The 16,275-nt window shown below is 46.6% G+C and overlaps 1 protein-coding gene across 2 annotated transcripts; it reads right to left on the bottom strand.

The window, feature by feature from the left end:
• CYP4V2 (cytochrome P450 family 4 subfamily V member 2) lies at positions 1–15,663 on the bottom strand. 2 transcript variants are annotated; one of them, XM_067297989.1, is made up of 11 exons: positions 15,177–15,662; positions 11,222–11,334; positions 10,574–10,659; positions 8,918–9,108; positions 8,403–8,472; positions 7,054–7,180; positions 6,432–6,623; positions 4,769–4,871; positions 4,125–4,259; positions 3,771–3,950; positions 1–2,437 (listed from the first exon to the last, which is right to left on the bottom strand). In XM_067297989.1, the coding sequence occupies exons 1-11, from the start codon at positions 15,376–15,378 to the stop codon at positions 2,268–2,270; spliced, it is 1,569 nt and encodes a 522-aa protein (XP_067154090.1). In that variant the 5' UTR covers positions 15,379–15,662; the 3' UTR covers positions 1–2,267. The 2 variants fall into 2 exon arrangements, with proteins under 2 accessions (XP_067154090.1, XP_067154091.1); XM_067297990.1 differs by lacking the exon at positions 1–2,437 and adding an exon at positions 2,444–2,726 and having other exon boundaries at positions 15,177–15,663.
• Between the last annotated feature and the right edge of the window lie 612 nt (positions 15,664–16,275).

The following is a 16,275-nucleotide window of genomic DNA, read 5'->3' as shown; positions in this document are numbered from 1 at the left end:
TTCAAGGAAATTTTTAATTTATTCAGAAAACTTACAAAATTTTTTTTTCTATTCTAATGTTTTATGAAGTACAGTGGTATCCTATGCATTAAACCACCCTGTGTTATTAGAAGTGTACAACAGACAAAAGAAAAGAATCTATAAAATCAACAAAAGCAGTAAGGACAGATTGCGTCTTTCTTACTTTGTAACACATTAATCATTAGAGGTGGACCAGTTCAGTATTAGCTGTATCAGCTCTGGCTTCCAGCTTCTCATCCAATTTCTCTCTGTAGTTCATCCACAGCCCCAAAGTGACCTAAAGGCAACAGCACACCCTGCAGCTTGCACAGCCACCACTGCTCAGCCCCCAAGACCCTCACTCACCAGGCCTGGCTCCTGCAGCAAAGTCCTACGCAGTGGAGGGACCTCACAGCTGGGCTACAGGGTGAGCTGCCCTTACCTTCTCCCTCCTGCTCAAAGAGCAGAGCATTTCCCAGCAGGGGCTGATACCCAGGATCGGCTTCATCACCCACCACCGCCACCAGTGATCCATCAGGGAGCGCAGGGAGCACACTGCCATGACTATCAAAAGCTGGATCCTCCTGTGGCTCCCTGCAGGACCTCCATCACCACCTAGCAACTGGCTGCACTGTGCCTTGTCCCCTGGGCCACAGCAGACACCATCTCCCACTGGCTGGGAGGCACCATCCAGGGGACAGCTAGGATGCAGGCTCCTGACAGATTGTTTCACTAAGGAGGGTCAGAACAGAAGTTGCATCAGCAGATAAAAGACAAACAAGCTTATCTGTTCATGCCCTCCTTTTAGCAGTGCCAGGGGGTCAATGCTGGGGTAACACGCACCACCCAAAAGAAGCGTGAGCATAGAGCAGAAGGGCAGAGCAGCTGGAGGACCCCAGCTTGGTCTAGCACTAGTTTCTTCTCCAGTGCTTGCAAAAGCCTTGAAGTCTGCTGTGGGGCTTCTTGTTGATTTAGACCTGACCTGAAGGACAAATCTAGCACCTGGGCTGCAACATGCAAAACTACAGCCAGCTGATGACTCTGCGTGAGAAATAGCCCATCTATTCCAAAGGCCAAAATGTCATCTAGTTATAGCTAGGAGCCTTCAAAGTCTTGAGGCATGGCTTGAGGCTTATGGATTAAGGCCATGTTTTTACATGTTTCCACAAGTTAAATGAAGGGGATTATAGTACCAATATAACTAGAGGAACATTCAGGAAAATATGATCTTTAACAATTGTATGTTTTTGTCTATTGTGTGGTTGCCTTATCCTCCTTCAAAATACAAAGTTTCATAGGGCAGAATGTGGGGGAATGGAAGAAATTACTGAAGTTCTGTGAATGCCTCAGGACACATCTCAATATAACCGAACTCCAAGCTGAGATTATGACACCTTTACTCTATTGAACGAGTGAATGAATTATGTATCTCCTTGACTTGGTGGTACGGTGGGATATAAATACAGCAGTCTTGGTAGAGGCATGCTACTGTTGCATTCTCTACGGAGAAAAAAAAAAAAGAAAAAAGAAAAATCAGACCTGCAGGCTTGACAGTTATCCCTGCAAGTTTCTCAAATTCCATTCTGAATGACACAACAGGAAAAAAAAAAAAACAACACATCTATGAGCATCCAACTGAGGCTGTTGCAGAAGTAGTGAACAAAACTGTTTAAAAAATATTTCAGCTACATTACTCAACATATTTGCTGTTTTGCTTCCTGAAGTTGTTCTAGGCTTTTTTGTCATCATTAACATCTTAGCTGCTGAGTGTGTTTTGCATCTGCCTGAGAATCTAATCTAAAGTAGGAACAGTTAAAAATTTTCAGAGGCATTTAGGTCCATCATTGTAATTCCTCTTTAACATCACCTAGCAAGAATCTCTCTATGTTGCCTGCAGGATCTTAAAACGTAAGAGCACATTTGTTCGTTGTTTGGAGCTTTCACTAACACAGTAAAATCTGGTCAACTCCTCACCCCATTATTTCCTTTCCTTTGCATTGTTGCAATTCATCTGAATAGACAAGGCACTAAGATTTGATGGTTAAAGACTTGCACTTTAAAAATGAACATGAAGTTCTCATGCATTAGAAGACTACAGCACTTCAGGACTATCACATCGTCATCTTTGATGAAACAATCAGCAACAACTTTAGTTCCAAAAGATTCCAAGCCTCACTAACTGGACTGCCATCAAAACATGCGATTTAAAAACATTCTGCAACCTAAAGAGTTTTTGGAAAAATAACATATTGAATTTCCTTTCCCTATTATACAGAGTTCAGTCTCCTCTTCAGCTGGATCCAGATGCCGTTATTTGGACGAAGAATCAGCTCTCCTGCCAGACCAAGCTCTCCTTGCTTTTGACAGCAGTCCACCCAAAAGCGCCGCAGGATGAGGGCTAGAAGGGCTTTCTCTTCCATTTGTGCAAAGCGCTGACCTACAGATTACAGGGCAGCAAAAGAGGTGTTATTGTCAGGTTTGCAACTTCAACAACTTCCGCACTTGCATGACCACAGCAATAAGCCTAGAAACACAGCACAGCAAGGACTGTGCATCTGCCTTGAGAACAGAACCAGGTGTGGGACAAAACTGAGGTCATATCAATACCAGTGAAACCAGCGCTTGTCCTTGCATGACACCTCTGGCCTTCCTGGAGAAAACTCCTGTACCACACAGTGCTCAGGCAAAGAGGAGTGGAGAGCCAACCCTGTGGGTCTGCCATTTACCTAATGCAAAAAACACTGCTATCATGAATCTTACATAGACTGGATAGGCAGGGAGGGAAGAGTTCAGAGACCAGAGGGAAGACAGAGAGGACTCACCAGATGGAATGATGAAAGACACAAACCCCACTATTTCATACACAAGAACAACACATGGTACAATTGTAGCAGAATGACAAGGCACTACCTCCTTTGATGAGTGCTAGCACAAAAAATTCCCAGCACAGATTAAAAACTTTGAATTACATTTCAGAGAAAGGTGAGGAAGAAGAGAGAGAACACAGAAGTAAGAGAAAGCAAGCCAACTCTCAAAATTCAGGAAATTCACACTGATTGAACTGAAACTAGAAACATACTCTGGAAGTGCTATACCCTCAAAGGGTATAGATCACTGTACACTATTTAAAAAGCTGGATGTCTACAAAGAAATCTGTAAGCTCTCCCATACACTGGGCTCTCCACACACACTGGGAAATACCTATCCACATCACCGTAAATTTGAGCCTTCTCTGGAGCAGGGGAAGATCTAATCCTGGTTAACCATGTATCCCTGAAGTTATTCTAAATTTAACATCAAAAGAAGATGCGATTTGTATTGCAAAGTTTTGGGAGAAGAAATCTCAACAAACATTTCTCAGACCATTTTCCAGGACAGGCAGGGCATTTCCAGAGCAAAACAAATGCAGGATTTCTGCCTTCTCTTGCTCCACGACGACCTGTCTTGCTGACACCCAGGACCAGAAAGCCAGAAGCAATCCTGTCCTGACACAGCACCCCATTAACATGCTGCTGGGCTGCACAGGCAATGGGAAGGAGACAACAGCGTAACATATGCTGGACTCTGGGAGGAAAGGAACGCCTCGGGAGAAAACAAAACGTGCTTGCAGCTCAAGCACAAAGCTGACACACGAGACAGCACTCAGAATTTTTCAGAGAGGACCATCAAGCACGTCACCACCCAAATCTCCGATACACTCTCTGCTGCTATGGCCACCACACCAAGAGCAGCACTGCTACATTATCTGGGCTTTCTCTTCAACTACTTACCAATGCAGTTCCTGGGACCAGCCGAGAAGGGCACGTAAGCAAACGGGTGCCTTCCCCTACAGTTCTCAGGGAAGAACCGCTCGGGCCTGAATTCCTCAGGCTCAGGGAAGATCTCCGGGTCTCTGTGCAGCGCGTAAGTTATAACAAGAACATTTGTGCCTTTTGGTATCCGATAGCCTTCTGCGGGGGAAAAGAGAAAGGCAGGGGAAAAGAGTCAACACAACAGCAAGGTAAGCAACTTTGATAAACTGCTGTACAGAACAAAAACTGCCATTTCCTTGGGAAACACCTCTGCTGAGAAGGTGCCGCCAGGATTCCAAGTGGCGCAAACAGGCCAAGCAGGATACTACTCACTAATATAGCAATCCTCCCGCAAGGTACGGGCAAACAGCGGAACCGAAGGGAAGAGCCGAAGGGCTTCTTTCACAACACACTCAAGGTACCGAAGCTTCTTCAAATCCTCCATCGTGACAGGACGCTCGCTGGTACCTGTCCAAAAAACAGACAAACAGGGGCAGTAAGACCGACACTTCCCTTTTCCAGTGACGCAAACACACCCCTGAAAAGGCTTCCAACTTACTCAAGCAGCAGCAACAAGACTACACTAAACTCTGGCACTGGAAGTTGGGAATCCTTTTTCTCAGCGAGGACTCTCACAGTGCTGTTAAACTCTTCCTGGGACACCTCACTCCAGCCCCCTTCCAGGACTCTTGTCGAATACCACAAGCACGCAGCAGGAGCTGCTACACCAACAGACATCAGAAGCACGTGCCCCAACCCAAGGACCCAACGCTGGCTGCTACCTTCTCAATACTCACTCACGGACGTCTCCCACAGCTCATCCCAACCACCTCCACCTACTGAAAGCTCCAGGGCAGCTGCACGGCATGTTCCAACCTCCCCCTCGATATCTAGGCTTACAAAGGACAATGTACCATATCCCCACACACAAAGGCCAGCATCTCCTCTGCCCCAATAAAGAAAGAATGGAAACGTACCAAACACCTCGTCCAGTTCTCTGTGAACCTTCTTCTGGGCTTCAGGATTATGCCCCAGTAAGTACAGCACCCAGTTCATAGCCGCAGCCGTTGTATCGTGGCCCTAGAGGTCCAGATTCACAAAGATGTTCACTTCAACACTGTTCCCTGTGCGCAGGCAACCTGTGTAAACACGCTCGTGTGCGGCTGTTACGGAAAACCAGACACAGCAGTCCAACAACCAAGAGAAAAAGAAAAGTCAAGACTGCTGAACTCTATCCATCACATCAATTATCAGGGTATGATGGGACCAGTGATTCAGTGCCTGAATACTGACCAAAAAGGGCGAAGAGGGCTGACGTCAAAACAGCAAACATCCTGCTTCCTTCTCCTTTGCCTCCCAAAAGCTTTCCATTTCAGCTGGGGGAACCAGCCTGGCCTTTCCTTTCTACTCTGTCTCAGATGGGGACCCTCGCTGCTTGCTCTTCTCTCCTCTTCAAAAATCCCGTGACTGACACCTGCTGCTCTACACAAGTCAGAAATTCTCTCTCGCTTGCTCTTGCAAAGGGCCAGCTAGAACTCTCCAGTGAGGTACGGCAGAGCATCTGTCAGCACACCTACACAGCAATACGGACCTACATTCACCTGCCTGGTTACTGTCTCGTCCACAGCATGAGGCCTGGGGTGCCAGCAGCTACACCACAGCATGCATATAAGAGACAAGCCACAATCTTCACAGAACTATCAAGAAAGGTCAAATGAGAGACAGTACGGTGGCCATAGGAGGGAAGGGTTCTTTGCTTCCTGTGAAAAAGGGGTCACCTACTGCAGCTTTTAGCGCTGCACAAACACTCGGAAGGTAAGGGAAACAGGGGAGAAAGGAAACAAGAAAAGGAAGGCAACAGGAAAAGGGAAAAGCTGACTAGCACAGGATTTGGGGACTAAAAGGGTGCCCTTGTAATGAAGTTCAGGATGCCGGGCCTCTTCCAAATCTCACTACAGAGCAGCTGAGGAACGGTAAGATAGAAAGAGAGTTTTTCTAGGTTACAAAAGCAGTAACTACTTCTGAATTAAGCTCCTCTGGGGTAGAATTCAGGTCCACCTAAAGGAGGTGTGTGGAGAACTGACATCCTTGCTCAGATCCTTCATTGGACAGGGGACCAGGCAAGAGAAGACAATAGCAATGCAGAATCATGACAGACCAGGAGAGCAAAGGAAAAACGTCGGCCAACGTGACAAGGTATAAAGTGTGAGGAGAACCAATTAAAATGTAAGGGAAAAAACAGAAACCACTAAGAGTTCTCATTGCCACAAAGGAGCTTTACGGCAGGAGCTGGGAGTTCATGGACCATGTCAGCCATTAAGCTCTTATTGCTCGCCCACTTGCATGAGTACAGCCTGCTCACATATGCAGTGTTGCCCAGCATTTCACCAGGGGACACAGTTCTGGATCTAAAGCTTCCGTCTTTCTGAAACAACACTGTGTCACTAAAGGGTAATTCCTTGCTTTGAAGAATCTGTGCATCACAGTAAAATTTCATGCAGTCATTTCCTCTCATGCTTCCAGGGCTAAAACAACTTGATACTACAAGCAACCTCCGGAGCTAAGCAGTAGTCACTGGCTGTAAATGGTGACTCTCAGGTTCAGAAAAAAAAAGAACCCCACAACAGCTCCCCTGAGTACCTCAAACATGAAAGTATCCACTTCCTCACGAATGTCCCTGTAGCTCAGTTTGTTCCCTTCATCATCTGTGGCACTCAGGAGCATATCCAGGAAAGCTTTTCTCTTTTTGGGGCCACTGCCTTCACAGTTGCCATCAGCATCACATTTCCCTTGCTTGGCGTTTTCAAGTTCTGCAGCTTTTTCTGCAATGACCTGAGATTCAAAACATTATGTTAGCCATAGGAGACATGGAGCACACGCACCCAGTCAGCATACATCACACAGGTTTATTTCCACTATTTAAAACAAAAAACAAACAAAAAAAACAATGTATCAGAGAAATGGTCAAGTGTCCTCTTTCCAGGCTAAACACCCAGACACAGGTGGAGAGCTTCTAGCATCTCCAGCATTCTCAGAACAGCAGAACTGAGTCCTTCAGTTAACTAATTGGTATTGCTGTTACTGACAAACTAACAGACGGGTAAGGAGCTGTCTTCCTGACAACCCAAATATAAGACACAAATGTATTTATGTGAATGGGGATGAACCTCATCACCCATTTGGAAAAATCTCTACTAGTGTAGAACTTCCCTCCATCAGTTAGGCTCCACCATAAAATGAAAGAGAGAGAAAGAGGCTATACGGTATCTGTAAAACTGTGAAGGATCTTGAGATTCCGCTCGTGCTCTCTTCCTTCTTTGAACAGCACATATACATGATCAGGCCAAAGCCAAGGGCTCTTCTGTCGCCGCTGGATTAGATCGCTCATCCTAGGGGGCACAACAATTACATTTAGTAACATTTCTTGACAAAAAGTAAATCCACAGCACACTTCCAAGAAACAAAATCAGCCGTACTTGCCCCTACGTTATCAGAACTAACCATAACTTGTGGGTTTAAACACATTCATCTGAAGGGAAGGCTCTTTGCCTTTGCTTCTTGTTTTTAGACCATCTCAAAATTTCTGTACCTGTCCCAGCATTTCTGCATCGCCATGAATTACATCTTTAAGCAGTGATCTCTGAGGAAGAGATCATACAACTCTCTTTTAGGGGGAATCCTCTTGAAACAGATCTCTTCAGTTATCCAGTTCCTCTCCACATCCTGCCACATCCACATCCTGCAAAGATCTACAGCCCGCACCAGCCCTCCAAAATATCTGCCCTGTGACCTCAAACAGCCCTCTGGAAGTCATCTTACATTCCCACTTGACTGTCCCTATGGCATGTATGGCATGCAGCACATGCAAAGTGCTTGAAATAAACAATCAGACACGATATATGAGCTCAAGTACACCGGAGCATGCTCTGAAGGGCTCTTGGTCATTGTTATTTAGCTCTTTCACACGCTTTTGGCTGCAGGAAGGGACTTGGAGGAGCAATAATTACCTGTAGACCCATTTCAGGCCCACCTGCAATACCATTTGGGTACTGGGAAAAAGGCAGGAAACCAAGGAGAATCAAGCCCTCTAACTCTACTCCTTTTATATAACATACCTGTCCCAACAAGCCTCAGAAAAGGAAAGGAGTCAGACGCCCCAAGGGGCTACCTATCGTCTGGGCTGGAACACCACTGCGGTAGCAGGAAAGACCATGGCTTTTCTGAACCCGCTGGACAGCCTTGTACAGTTTGAACAGGGTAAATACCACTGCAGAGGAGCAGTGACTCAGCTTTAACATGCGCTGCCTAAATTAGCACCCTCCCAGCTCTGGCAATCATGCCGACATGCAGCACTGCAGCACTTTTTACCTCCAATGACAAGGGACTAAGTCAATGGCAGCCAAACCCGCTTCACAGCCTCAGCCTCCCGTTGTGTATACCCATCCCAGAAGGAGTCTCAAGAACTGCAGCAGTTTCTCCTGCCATTTTGGCTTCCTATCTCCTCCTGCGCCCCCCAACACCACCGCTTCCTCACACAGTAAATGTACTCCTGACATAGGCAGCATCAACTCCAGCCCAACTACAAAGTAGTCCAGGAAGGTCTCCATTTACCTGTAAACAGCACGAACATACTCAGAATCCTTATTCTCCTGAGCACCCACATTCCTGCCCATCGCAGTTTCTACAAAGAGGAAGGGACCAAGGGTTCATGAGTGGGAAGTGAAATGGTGAGTCACTGCATCTAGTAAGTTCCTATTGCTCACAGCCTCTGATCGGCACCTCAACACCCCCTTCCACAGGTAAATGCATTCATCCCTTCCCAGGCGATGGGCTCGCTTTACATTTCCACGCCCAGGACTCCTGCTCCTCAACACAGCCTCGCTTTAGACACCTACCTCAACCCCGTCCCACAAACTCAGCTCACCACTCACCTGCTCACAGGCATCCTAAGAGAAAGCATGGACTGGGTGGTGGGCTGAGGCAGCAGGGCATGTAAATGCCTTCACAGTAAGCAAGGACGTTCCTCTTCAACTATCTCCTCACAGGAGGCCGGCACACAGCAGCAGCTGTACTCACAAGCCTCTGCAGCATTCACAGCCCCTCCACAATAACCAGAGAGGACTTACCACAGATTATATCAAGGGCACACAGAGTGATGTCGAAAAAGACATCAAATGGCTCCTTGTCAACATGCTTCTCAAGTTTCTCCACCAAAATACTCCCTTGTTCATTCATAACTTCCAGAAAGTCGGTTAAGATTGCAAAGTGGAACGTGGGAGTTATCATCTTCCGCCGCGTCCGCCACTTGTCTCCAGTGCTGCAAAATTCAGAGGGCAGAAGGAAGTGTTAAAACTTCAGCTCGGAGACAAGGCTCCCACCATCGCACAACCACACACCCAAAACTGCAGCCTGCCATGCCTTCACACACGGACGTGCTTTTGCTGACTCTTCAAGCTGTCCAGAGCACTCCCCAGAAGGCACCACCAGGATGTGCTTCTGGCTCCAACTAAGCACAAGCAGCCATTTCTGTAGCTGCTGTCACCCAAAGGACATGCCAGCAAGCCTTCAGGCAATACAGCCCCGGGGTCGCTCAGTGCACAGGGTCAGAGGAAGTGAGCAGAAAGCGTCTGTCTATAGGACAAAACAAGCATTCAGCATCGAAGCACCAACTCATCCTGTCTTCCCTGCAAACCTCCACCTATGGCTGCCTCCATCTGCTGACTACACACGGCACTTCTTCACAGGGCATCTCATCAGCTCACGGTCTCTCACTACTGCCCTGAGCAGCGAAGTTGGAACATTTGCCTCTCACCACATTTCTGCAAGCACAAGGAAGCCACAACACCTCTAGAAGCCTACCTGGAGACAAAACCACCATTCAGGAAGGAACAGTAATGGGGAGCATATATCATGCCGGCCACCAGGAAATTCAGCTCTCTGCCCTTTGCTACCAATTACCGCCCTTCATGCTTAAGGGTGGCGAACAAAACACAGGAGGATAAGAGGCATTCCTCTGCCTTCCACATATGCTTGCACCGCCCACACCACGTGACCACAGCTGGCTCTTACAACACCACCGGCCCATCGCTAAGGATGAGGAGAACCTTGCACTACCCACCAGACAGCGGAGGACACCAATCCCTCCTCTCACTCCCAGCTTGCACTCTTTCCCAGGCTGCCCTTCTTACGAGCCTCCACTCCACAAGGGAAATCAAGGACAGGGGGCAGATCCTCTCCTATCCTGCCCCAAAGCATCACCAACCTCAGGACCTTCACACAAATTTGGGCTCCTCTAGCCGAGATAAACAACACATACAGCCACGGGTCTGCCAGAGTCAGACTATGCTGGACAGTCAAATGTGACAACAATCAAAAGATCCAGAGTGCAACATAAAGGACTAAAATACACCACGTGCCAGAGGATGACACTTTTCAAAACTTAAATTCACTCCACTTCCAAGATTCTAGAAAGAAAAACTAGCCATGGTCATTCTCCCTCTTGAAGGCCTTTGAAATCTAGGAAGGACAGTGAACATGCAGAGAAATAAACAAACACTCTTGTCTGCAACCACAAGAGCTGAAAACCTGCTGAGAAATAAATAACGCCAAAATCTTGTTAGCAGATGTGAGGTACTAAATAGCTACCAAGACCACCACAAGGAATAAGACTTCGACAGCTATCATCTCCATGTCTCTACCACTCAACAGCGCTGCCACCAAGCACTCTTCCTGTCAAATACCCTGCAAGTTTTAAAAAGCTCTGCGCCTGCATTTTACTATACCTCGTCAGAAGTCCAGTGCCCAGCCACGGCTGTAGAAATTTGTACAGGTAGGATTTTTCTATGTGCTTCGAACTGCTCAGAATAACCTGTCACAAAAGCAGGGGAGGGGAAGAAGCATCCCTTGTTAGATGGAGAGAGACTACTTCAGCTGACGTTACTTCACGCAGCCTCGATCCCTCCAATGAAATGCCCCAAACCTCGGGGGCATAAGGACAGGCCAATTGAGTTCTTATGCAAAAGACAGTCACACACACACCTGCGCTGCAGCCAGCATTTCACAATGTTTTACCTCTGTTTCAGTGGTCCAGTCTGCCCTGCCATCTACTAGCCAGGTCAGCTCTGGGGAGCAAAAACTTTTGCACAGGTGAAAAAGACAAAGCTGAAGGAGACACTTCTTTCTACCAAACATATTGATTTGCTGCTCGCATTTGCTCACCCCTGTCTTTAGTACTGAATTTTTCCAAGACTGGGCTTTCTCTTCCACACTTTCAGCCTTTCTTTAGCAACGGGTCAGAGGATAACGTCCAGTGTCATTTCAACATCATTGCAAGCCCTTAGTCTCAAAATTTTTACAGAAAGAATGGCATCTCTAACAGGCTGGGCGCTGCTTTTACGTGACAGTAGGAAGAAGGAGGCAAGCATACTCACCTCCACACTATCAGGGTCATACAAAATCATAACAGGCAATGGTCCTATCCAAAGTTTGAACAATGGTAAATGCCTCAATTCTTCAGCATAATGTTGCAGTTGTTTAAAAAAACCTGGAATGTAAAAACAAATTAAAACGGAGAAAAGCACTTGTTGAATAGATAAAAATTCTGTAATGATCTGCTTTTCCTAATATGCCCTAAAATGATGTTTGCTGTAGTTTTACCTTGCTGCTACAACCAAGCTGCATTTTTTGCACTCATATATTAACTGTATTGCAGCAGCACTTGTTTATGTCTACGCTCCTGAAAGCACTGGATTCTAGAGAAAACCCAGCTTGTTCTAGCTAAGACAGCTTTAAAGCTATCTCAGAGCACTGCAGCAAGGGACTTCTATACTACCACACTTTGTAATCACTTGAACTAAATCAAACTTTACTAAGACTATGCTCACATTTATGCTTAGCTGACACTAGTCAAAATGCTGCTACATTAAGACACTTGCTTACTTTCCAAAAACGATATCAAGCCTTTTCTTATCCAAGACTTCATTCACAGGTAGTAAACCTGTCATGCACACAGAGACATTGTAGTACACTCTAATGGCAGAGCAGTGCACATCTGTATCACTTGAAATGGCCAGTCTCTGACAGCTGGTCTCCTGAAGAATATCTTTGGAGCCCTTACATTGTCATCGATGTTCACCTGCAAACAAATTACTTCTTACTCCTACCTGCCTGCATGCTCTCACTCTTTCACAGCCCTAACCATCAGTGACAATTTGCAATTCTAGCAGAGGCCTCTGATGGCAGACTGTTCCAGGATTAAACTCCACTCTTGCCCTTTTGGAAACCTTACTGAAAGATAAATGACCCCGTATGAGGCCTTTGCGGATCTGGCAATTCAGATGTCTTCACCTCTAAGGACACAAAGACTCAATGAATCATTTATGTCAGAAGGGACCTCCAGGGCTCATCTAGTCCAACTTCCCGCTTGAATCAGGTCGCTCCGGGCCTTGTCCAGTTGAATTTTGAATATCTCCAAGGATGGAGACTCCATAAACTCTCTGGGCAACCTGTTCCAGTACCTGATCGTGCTTATCTTGGAAAAATTCTGTCCTTATTGCTAAACTTCACTTCCTGTGTTGCAGCCTACATCTGTTGCCTCTTGCCCTACTACTGTGCACTCCCAAGAAAGGTCCAGTTCTGTCCTCTCTAACATCCTCCCCCCCAGTTATATAGCTAAAGATGGCAACTACCTTCCCTTCAGCTGTCTCTTCTCCAGGCTGAACAAACCCAGCTCCCTCAGCCTCTCCTCCTATGCCATGTGCTCCAGCCTCTTGACACTCCACTGGACTCACTCCAGGATAGCAATATCTTTCTTGTACTGGGAAGACCAAAATTGGACTTAATACTCCAGATGCAGTCTCACAAGTGCCAGATAAAAGGGAATAATCATTTCCCTTGCCCTGATGACTGCACTATTGCTAAAACTGCCCAGAATGCCAATTGCCTTCTTTGCAGCAAGAGCACACTGCTAACCCCTGTTCAATCTGGTGTTTGCAGGAGCCCGACCCTTTTCTGCAAAGCTGCTTTCTAGTCAGTCAGGCACCAGCATGCCCCGTCCTTCCCAGGGGCAAGATCTGGCACTCGCTTTTGTTGAACTCAATGAGGTTCTTGTCAAGGGCATTTCTCCAGTTTGTCAATGACCCTCTGAATAACAGCCCTGCCCTCCCTCCAGTGTATCCACCACTCACCTCAATTTAGTATTGTTTGCAAACTTGCAGAGAGTGCACTCCATCCCATCAGTAATAAAGATGTTAAACAACACTGGCCCCAGCATCAACTTCTGAGAGATACCACTAGCACTCAAGCTGCCAGTTGGACTTCATACTGGTTGAGCCCAGCAGTCCAGCCAGTTCTCCACCCACTTTACCATCCACTTATCAAGTCCATATCTTGCCAGTTTGGCTATAAGGAAACCATGGGAGATGGTGTCAAAGACCTTGCTGAATCGAAGTAAACAGCATCCACTGCTCTCCCCTTGTTCACAGATCCAATTATCTCATCACAGAAGGCAATCAGGTTCATTCTGCAATTCTAGAGGTGGTGTCTGCTATCAGGATATTCAGGGATTAAATCCTGCCCTTGCCCTTTGAGAAACCAGATTAAAGGAAAAATGACTCCTTCCAAGGCCTCTGTAGAGTTGGCAATTCAAAGGTCCCTAAACCCAGGGAAACATATACAATGCTTGTTTCCTAACAGATACCCAGACCAGAAAATGCATTATCTAGTCTTAGGCACAAGTTATAATGACACCTTATCCAAAAGGCTTAATAGTATCAAATTATTTTGCTATTTTCTGATTTTTTTTCTAACATGACTATGATGCAAGTTCACAAGTTTCCAGAAGCACAAGAGTTTGTACATGGATATCAACAAATAAAATCATCATCAGAAGGACAATAAGTCATTTTGCTTTTTACTATATAAATTTTTCCTTTTTCCCCCCAAATTTCATTTTTCTTAACTTTTACATTTTTGATGAAAAAAAAATTAAACTACAATCTTCATTCATATTTACAGAAATAAACAGGAACAAAGAAGGAAGGTCCTGGGCTTAATTAAAGCTTAGAAGCTATGTGACTCCTGCTAACCAAGGGGATTAGAGACTCGACAGAATGTAAAAGTTTCCATCAAACTGCTTTCTGGAGACAGAAAGAATGTTCTTTCAAAAAAGATTTGCCTCACAGTCAGCCTCATAACCACATTCTAACTGTGATCCTGCCACTGCTTCCCAAAGTCAGCTTCAGGGGAAGCTGCTTGCCCTTGCTTCCACCAAATAAAGATTTCTTGCATCTGTATTTTGGAAGGAGCAGGGTTGGATCCAGAGGAAACAATGTTGTCACAAGATGCAAGCGTGCGCCCACTTGAACAGGCAGAGAGATCGTGTCTCAGCACGTGTCAGCACTAGACAATGTGTGTGCCCATACTTGTATTCTTCTTGTCTTTACCACATTCCCATGACCCAGTAATTCTCTCCTCTGGCTTTGTCTGGAAGTTAAAGAGCAAGTCCTTCATACCTGAAGGATCAGCACAAATAGGAACATGTGTGTGCACAGAGAGAGCAGATTGGCATACACAGGCATCACAAACACACTCAAAAGAGTCTGCTATTCCACTGACAGCACAGGCAGAGTAACTTTCACACTATACCAGGCTCCTCAAGAAAGAAATGTGCTCATGTTTAAAGCAGATTACCTAAGAGAAAAGGAATGTGTACCATGTTTACTCCCTCTCGAAAAAGAAAGTACCATTGATCACCACCAGCACAGAAATGTTTGCATTTGAGGTAAGTATTGCAAATACTTAGGAAGTTCTTTTGTACCTAATGCATAAGAGTAAGATTCAGCTAATTCTGCGAACTACCTAACAGTTCAGCATGCTAAGTCCCTTGCACATGCTCACTTGGGGAAAGATTATTGCTTAAAAAAGCTTTTCTCCTCCCAAGTTAAAAGCCTTGCTTGGATCACAGATAATGGCCCTGCTGGGAATACAGTGCTGTGTTGTGAAATAGTACTTCCCATGAGAGCAGCCAAAAAAAAAAATGTTCTGCAACATTCATATTCCACATCATTAAGAATTAAAAATGGGTCTGAGTCCAGCATTAGAAACCTGGGAACCACCTTCAAATTGACCTCCATCTAATCTTTGACTGATAATAACCCCACAATTACACAGCTCCACTCTTCTCCTCTCCCTTCCACTGCCCACTTCTCATCTAGTTTCTCCCTGTCGCTGCCAGCCCCAAAGTGACCTAAAGGCAACAGCACACCCTGCAGCTTGCACAGCCACCACTGCTCAGCCCCTAAGGCCCTTGCCAGGCATAGCTCCTGCAGCAAAGCCCCACACAGAGAAAGGACCTCACAGCGGGGCTACAGGGTGAGCTGCCCTTACCTTCTCCCTCCCGCTCAAAGAGCAGAGTATTTCCCAGCAGGGGATAGCAGGGGCTGATACCCGGGATCGGCTTCATCACCCACCACCGCCACCAGTGATCCATCAGGGAGCGCAGGGAGCACACTGCCACAACTGTCAAGAGCAAAGCAATGACCCCGGTCCCCCAGGGGAGCAGCTGGGTTCCTCCCTGCAGGACCTCCATTACCACCTCCCAGCTGGCTGCTCCGTGCCTTGTCCCCGACGAGACCAGATGTCCTCTGTCTCCTGCAGCCAGCGTCACTGCCGGCCGCCTCCCTGCACTGAGCAGAGTGCCTGGATCCGGCCACAAGAGCAGGAGGCGGAGCTGGCACAAACAGCCCAGAGGCACAGCTCTATGCCAGGAAAATAAATAAAGAAATTATAAACAAGCCAGCAGATAAGGTGGAATGAGAGCAGCCGAGAGGCTTCCTATAAGCACTTCATGAGGGCACAGCAAACAGTGTCAGGAAACAGTGTTGCTTCCTTGCCCTCACATGACTAAAGTCACAGGAGCCTTCACTAATCACGTGTAAGACCATATAAGGAAAAAACACAAACTGCTACCAAGAGGAAAAAAAAGCCTTTTTTGTTGATTTGGGGAAGATGGGTTTGTTCAACACTTTCTATGTCTGCTTTCAGATGCTCAGGGAACATCATTCCACAACACAGAACTGCTCTGGGGCTCTCCAACTCATGATACCTGAAGAGTTTCAGATGCTTAAGACATGGCGCTCTTCTCTTGTGCTGGGTTGATGGCTGAAAGGGGTCACACAAACCAGAGCCCATACAGACTTGAGATCAAGAGCACAGCAAAGCACAGAGATGCTTCTCTGCTCAAATAACCATCGCTGATCTCACTACTGAATGCTCACTCACAGGCTAAAGAGTGCCAGTAACACAGCCGGCAGCACCAGGCAGTGCCACAAGCACGCTGGCCAGGTGGGAGCACAGGCACAGGAAAGGGCTTGGGCTGTTCCCCCACGGCTCCTCTCCAAGGGCTGAGCCTCCAGGCGGGTCAGGCCAGCAAGCAGCTTCCGAAGTGCTGGGGAAAAGCAATGCAGCACCCATCACGAGCCCTGCT

The sequence above is a fragment of the Apteryx mantelli genome, chromosome 5, assembly GCF_036417845.1.
Source record: "Apteryx mantelli isolate bAptMan1 chromosome 5, bAptMan1.hap1, whole genome shotgun sequence".
NCBI lineage: Eukaryota > Metazoa > Chordata > Aves > Apterygiformes > Apterygidae > Apteryx > Apteryx mantelli.
Note: the sequence above shows the minus strand (reverse complement) of the source record. Positions and strands in the feature narration are given on the sequence as shown.

What these genes read in the sequence shown, in the direction of transcription:
- CYP4V2 (XM_067297989.1), bottom strand. Translation starts at nt 15,378, where the DNA reads ATGGAGGTCCTGCAGGGAGGAACCCAGCTGCTCCCCTGGGGGACCGGG. An exon ending in ATGACCCTGATAGTGTGGAG is followed by an intron (nt 10,660 to 11,221) that starts GTGAGTATGCTT and finishes CTTTTGTGACAG; the next exon opens with GTTATTCTGAGCAGTTCGAA. An exon ending in TATGTTCGTGCTGTTTACAG is followed by an intron (nt 7,181 to 8,402) that starts GTAAATGGAGAC and finishes TGTGCCCCCTAG; the next exon opens with GATGAGCGATCTAATCCAGC.